This window comes from Plasmopara halstedii (genome assembly GCF_900000015.1).
Source record: "Plasmopara halstedii genome assembly, contig: Scaffold_2061, whole genome shotgun sequence".
NCBI lineage: Eukaryota > Oomycota > Peronosporomycetes > Peronosporales > Peronosporaceae > Plasmopara > Plasmopara halstedii.
The window spans coordinates 226,047-232,000 of record NW_020188969.1 but is presented as its reverse complement, the minus strand read 5'-3'; the positions used below and the strand labels follow the sequence as shown (position 1 = coordinate 232,000).

The 5,954-nt window shown below is 39.8% G+C and overlaps 2 protein-coding genes across 2 annotated transcripts; one reads left to right on the top strand and one right to left on the bottom strand.

Moving 5' to 3' along the window:
- Positions 1 to 247: 247 nt before the first annotated feature.
- PHALS_02573 (Splicing factor 3a, subunit 1) lies at positions 248 to 1,666 on the top strand (the record flags this gene model as incomplete). The annotated part of the gene is made up of 5 exons (XM_024716978.1): positions 248 to 853; positions 1,235 to 1,327; positions 1,402 to 1,434; positions 1,515 to 1,552; positions 1,621 to 1,666. 5 exons carry the CDS (start codon positions 248 to 250, stop codon positions 1,664 to 1,666), a joined length of 816 nt encoding a protein of 271 aa, XP_024582523.1.
- A 242-nt stretch (positions 1,667 to 1,908) lies between these two features.
- PHALS_02572 (uncharacterized protein) lies at positions 1,909 to 3,458 on the bottom strand (the record flags this gene model as incomplete). Its single annotated transcript, XM_024716977.1, has 3 exons — positions 1,909 to 3,069; positions 3,136 to 3,318; positions 3,399 to 3,458. The coding sequence occupies 3 exons, from the start codon at positions 3,456 to 3,458 to the stop codon at positions 1,909 to 1,911; spliced, it is 1,404 nt and encodes a 467-aa protein (XP_024582522.1).
- Between the last annotated feature and the right edge of the window lie 2,496 nt (positions 3,459 to 5,954).

Genomic DNA, 5,954 nt, shown 5'->3' with positions numbered 1-5,954 from the left:
AATAGAAGGTCAACTAGGTTTCTAGTCACTCAATTGACTTTTGGAACGTACGGACGTATTTGCCGTGTGTGTGCTCGCGCGAAACATTCAGTCGGAGCTCTTTGTGTGCGATATTTCCATGTTTGTACCCTGTTTTGGTGAATGCGCATCATTTTATTATTGTCTCAAAAGTACCATCGTGAAGTACCAGCATGAAGTACAATGGTTGTATATATTTCGAATATGTGTTTATGATTGCTTGCCTTCGATGTCGCAGCTAGAGGAACAGTTTCAAGCGCGTATCGCCCAGGCCAAGGAAGCAGCACGTCTTGCTTCTATAGCTGCTGCAGCACGTGCTAATCATGCATTGGATGCGCCGTCATTCGCTTCGATTCCAGCGGTTCCCAATACTCCACTCGATGTAACTCCTTCCTCCATCGAAAACATCCCTTTCGACGTCAAAAATCGCATTGATCGACTCGTGGAATTTGTGGCCCGAAACGGTGACGCATTTGAAGCTGCAGCCAAAGAACGTGAGGCTAACAACCCAGATTTTGCATTTCTCAAACCCGGTGGGCCTTACTCGAACTATTACCAAGCGAAGAAACAACAAATGTGCGGAGCCCAGCAGGTGTCTATGGCACCACCTGCAAAAATTCCAGTTTTTCCCTTATCTCAATCCCCACTCGTCTCGACGGACCTACATGATATGCCTGTAGGTGCTATGGCGAACGTGTGCAAATTCGCTCGAGCTAGTGGTGTAGAGGTCTACGCTCCAATTCCTCGCGAAATTATTCTCAATGTAGCGAGATTGCCACCGGTAGAACCTGCAAGACTAGAAATCCGATTATTAGAGTTTTATCGTGATAATAGTGTGAGCAGGTGACGGAAGAGTACGTCTAACTATAGACAAGATTTGTTGAATGTTACCACAGCATTTTCTATATAACTTTTGAGTCGGTCACAAATCGTTCATACTAAAAATCGCACTGTAAAATTGCAAGCGTCTTAGCTTGAATCGTTTAGTGAGAAATTGAAACATATTTGTCCAAGTCGTAGCCGTTTTGTCCTCGCAAGCAAAAAATGTTTTTATCAAACTTACAACGCTCATCCGAGCTCAAGCACACAACATGACGTCCTTATTAACATGACGATCATGAAATAGAGCAATTATTCTTTTATTCGTCGTCTGTCATCAGCAATAATTCCTTCGGGGTACAAACAAAAGTCGTGTCCTAAATGTTATCGTGTACAGGAGCTATCGACCACATCAGTGATCTCCAACACAAACGAAGTCAATTGTGCCAAGAATCGCACAGATTTGAATCTTGATCCAGTCGACAGAGACGTACGGTCCCTTTACACGCGCTGATAAACTTTTTAACTCAAAACAAAGTTCTATTTGGTTGTGTCATCTTGCAGCCCGATCCTCGTTGTCAAAAACTCTTGAATATCGTGATCACCTAGCGTAAATACGCGATTCCCAACACATTTAAGCGAAGGCTTGACGCTGGCCTATATATGAAACTATACAGATCCGAATGTACATTATCGGCAACCGATTGCGCTTTTGGTAAGCTTTATCGGATGCAACCACCCACAAACTTGTTTAATACTATATATGTCACCTTTCGTGCCCAGTTCCATCCACGCCACTTTCAGAAACAAAATGAACAAGCGGCAATGACAACTGTATAAAGCACTTGAGCGTGATTGTCACAATCTTTTCCTTGAGGATGAACAGTGGTGGAAGGAGACGAGACATGAACGGGTGTGGCTTCATCGACGAAGTAATGATTCGCATAAGCTGCTGCTCTGTCGAATATTTTGAATCATGAATCTCTTCCATTACATTTGCTGGCTTAGTCGTGACGTCTATAGCGAATTTTTTGGGAAGAAACTCTCATCTATACTTGATTTCATCAGTCGCTATCGCCAAGCTAATCGGTCGTTAAATAATGAAGAAGACGTCGAGCGCTTTTGAAATGTTTTTGGCTCTGGTGGGTAACGTGGATTCATCAAGATTGGATTCGTCAAGTGGCTACTAGAACGGCGAAAATTTGGCTGCTGAGCTGCAATAGAATGTCGTGGCACTTTTTGAGGACGTTCAAGATGATTGAAATCCTTTTTACACGCAGAGCAACGAACAGAAGCATCAGTATCTGGTATTCGTATGTCAGAAGACAATAATGTGGTGTCTGTACGAGGTGGCCAAAGCGACTCGTCCGTCTGCGTCGTCTTATCGGCCAGTACAGGAAGCATTTGAGGCTGCGGACGTGCAGTCTCTCCATTAAATGAAACTCGTTTACCCGCGCGATGCCCGTATTCTTTGTTTGCTAATAGTGACGTGTTTTTTGTGCTATTTATCGTATCGAGTTGCGGTAGCTCCGACTGTTTCCATTCATCGTCGTGTACAAACTCTCGAGATGCACTAGTAGAAAAATCTGATGGCTCAGATCCTGTACGTATTGGTCGGCGATCTTGACCAGTCATCTGAGATCTGATTGGCGTCATATTTAGAGCTTGAGAGACTGCTGAACTGTCAAATGTTCGTGCAGCCGTTGAGGGGGTGATGCGTTTGTGGGATAAATTAGTGGCGTCTTTATAGCCACCAATATCTTGATGAATATATTTATCGTTGCAGTGTTCCCACAATGATGTTCGGACTGGAGAGCGAAACCTTTTACCACTTGATCTGCTCATGCGATAGCGATCCGCTTTCTCAGTTGATAGTCCAGCAGCAATATCACGAAATTGAGATTTAGGAGTGGCTGTCGCACTTGCAACTTGATGAAGTTGTTGATATCGCGAAGTAGGAGCAATCTCGATACTTGAAGCGGAAGCTGCATAGGAAGTGCGGTCAACAATATCCTCCCGAACGGGATTTTTAGTAACTAATCGCTCTGTCGGCGATAAATCCTCTTTTTCTACCAGACAGGAGTCGCTGTTGGCCTCAATAGCTGACTCTTCATCCAGATTGTCAATTCTACGCTTCAATGCGGCATTTTCTTCCCTGAAAAGGTCAGGTGAATTCTCAGCAACAGGTTGTCGGTCTTTTACTGGAGTTAAGTGCAATGTCCTTGCTACTTTCTGCGAATTTAAAAGAGTAATGCTCGTTTGCGCTTATGTTACTGTGGCATACATTAAGATACGAACCTGCGGTGTATCTGTTTGCCACGTTGGGCGGGATCTCTCCTCCGGCTCTTCATTCCACGCAAAGAAAGCTGGCGTGCGCTCGTGATGACAACTCGTCTTTCCAGCTGGAGTCATAGGCATATTCCAGTTTGGAAGACCTTGTCGATTACTGATGTGGCGTCGGTGCTGTTCACACAGCACGTCCTAAGGTGAACGAACGGATACACATACACGTTGATTCATGTTTAGTCGCTGTAAGGAATGGCAGAGCTTGTAAACCGCACCACTTGATTTAGCTCTTTTGACACTTTAAACACACGATTGTGAATTAATCGATCCGTCATTGCACAAGGTGTAAAGCGCAGTTACCTGATTGTGCAACGTGAAATGAGAATACGCGCGATCTGGTTTTAAACTTTTGAATTGAAATTTGAGCAGCAATACTTCTTTTCTATTGGGTAAGAAAAAAGTGTTGCTGACTAATTTTTTTACAGGATTTACGGGTTAAGAAAGTTAAGAAATACTACATCAGTTGAATATTGCTGGAATATTATTAGTTCCAGAGAATAAACAATGTAATTGACTATGTTTAGTCTATAAATTGCACATGTCGGTAGTTCCTGTCGCTACTATAATCAAAAATCTCCGTGCGGGTGACGCACTGCCCTCACGGTAAAGGATATGAATATATATTGAAGTTGAAGACGTATACTTGGGAGGAAGACAAACTGTTAAACTACCTACTATCATGCTCGGTAAACTTGTGGTCAGGAAATGGTAGGTAAAGGGCTTCTCAAGCGATAATCGCTTGCCCTGAAGCGTCAGCAGCTATGTTAGCGCACTGGTGGCGTAAGAATAGGCTGCATCACCATGAGTGTAACGGGGTTACACGTATCCTTGTAACAGGAGTGTGTGTCACACCAGATCGGCATGGTGTGACCACACCCAAACAAGAATACGGTACGTGACTCGGTAGCCAGTAGTTATGCCCGCATTTAGATATTACAATATATTTAGGAAAATCTATACATTTAAAATTAGCCGGCTTTGCCGCAGATAAAAAGCAATAGAGTCAGTTTCGAGTCTAAACCGAAGAGTTAATTAGCCTTGGGTTAAGGTTGTAATTACTTTTGGAGTAAGCGGATTGCGATCAGCTAAACTCGTACTTGTCCTGAGTATAGAGGGAAAGGTCGGAGACCTAACTTACGCTTTCTCTAAGCGCAAAGCTACGGCAGCCTCGCTGCAGGCTATCACTCTTGCAATTTTTTTAGATGACAAAACAAGTGTAACTTGCCAAAGAAGTATTGGGTCAAGCTGGCATAACTGCCAGCTTTCTTCGTAATCGGTGCCCTACAAGAAGTATATCGCTGGACCAATTACCCTTTCTAGTATGGACTGGAAGAGAGCCCGTTTTGGCAATTTCGCACCATACTTTATGAAAACCATATCATCGTACCATACTTTATATTTTTAAGCATTGAAGTACCATCTTATGGTCTGCGTTAAACCATATTTTGTTACAAATCATAGCATAGTATCATTTTCTTATATTTTTGCGTTGTATATTGTCATGTTTTGGTATTTTAATGCAATTTCGTACCATCAAATCATATAATTAAACCATAATTTTAAATTTCTGAGCATTTTAGTACCATGTTTTGGTCTAGATGAGCAATTTCAAACCATATTTTGATACTATTAAAGCATTGTATCACTTTTTGATATATCTGCGTTTTATATTGCCATGTTTCGGTAATTAAATGCAATTTCGTACCATACTTTAATAGAAACCATATCATCATACCATATTATTATATTTGTGAGCATTATAGTACCATCTGATGGTCTACGTTAGCAATTTATAAACATATTTTGTCACGAATCATAGCGTTGTATCACTTTTTGATATATATGCGTTTTGTTTTGCCATGTTTTGGTAATTAAATCCAATTTCGTACCATACCTGTATAGGATTCATATCATCGTACCATATTTTTATATTTTTGAGCATTATAGTACCATCTTATGGTCTGCGTTAGCATTATATAAACATATTTTGTCACAAATCATAGCATTGTTTCACTTTTTGATATTTTTGCGTTGTGTATTATCATGTTTTGGTATTTTTATGCATTTTCGTACCATATTTTTATAAAATTCATATTATCGTACATCTTATGGTCTGCGTTAGCATTTTATAAACATATTTTGTCACAAATCATAGCATTGTATAACTTTTTGATATTTTTGCGTTGTGTATTATCATGTTTTGGTAATTAAATGCATTTTCGTACCATACTTTTATAAAATTCATATTAACGTACCATATTTTTATATTTTTGAGCATTATAGTACCATCTTATGGTCTGCGTTAGCATTTTATAAACATATTTTGTTACAAATCATAGCATTGTATCACTTTTTGATATTTCCGCATTGTGTATTGCCATGTTTTGGTAATTAAAAGCATTTTCGTACCATACTTTTATAGAATCCATATCGTCGTACCATATTTTTATATTTTTGAACATTAAAGTACCATCTTTTGGATTTCGTTAGCAATTTCAGACCATATTTTGTTACAAATCATAGCATAGTATCATTTGATGATATTTATGCGTTGTGTATCACAATTTCGTACCAAACTTTTATACAAATCATAGAATCATACCATATTTTTTATTTTTGAGCATTGTAGTACCATGTTTTGGTCTACATGAGCACTTTCAAACCATATTTTGTTAATAATCAAAGCATAGTATCATTTTTATATATTTGCGTTTTGTATTGCCTTGTTCTGGTAGTTAAATGCAATCTCGTACCATACTTTTATACAAACC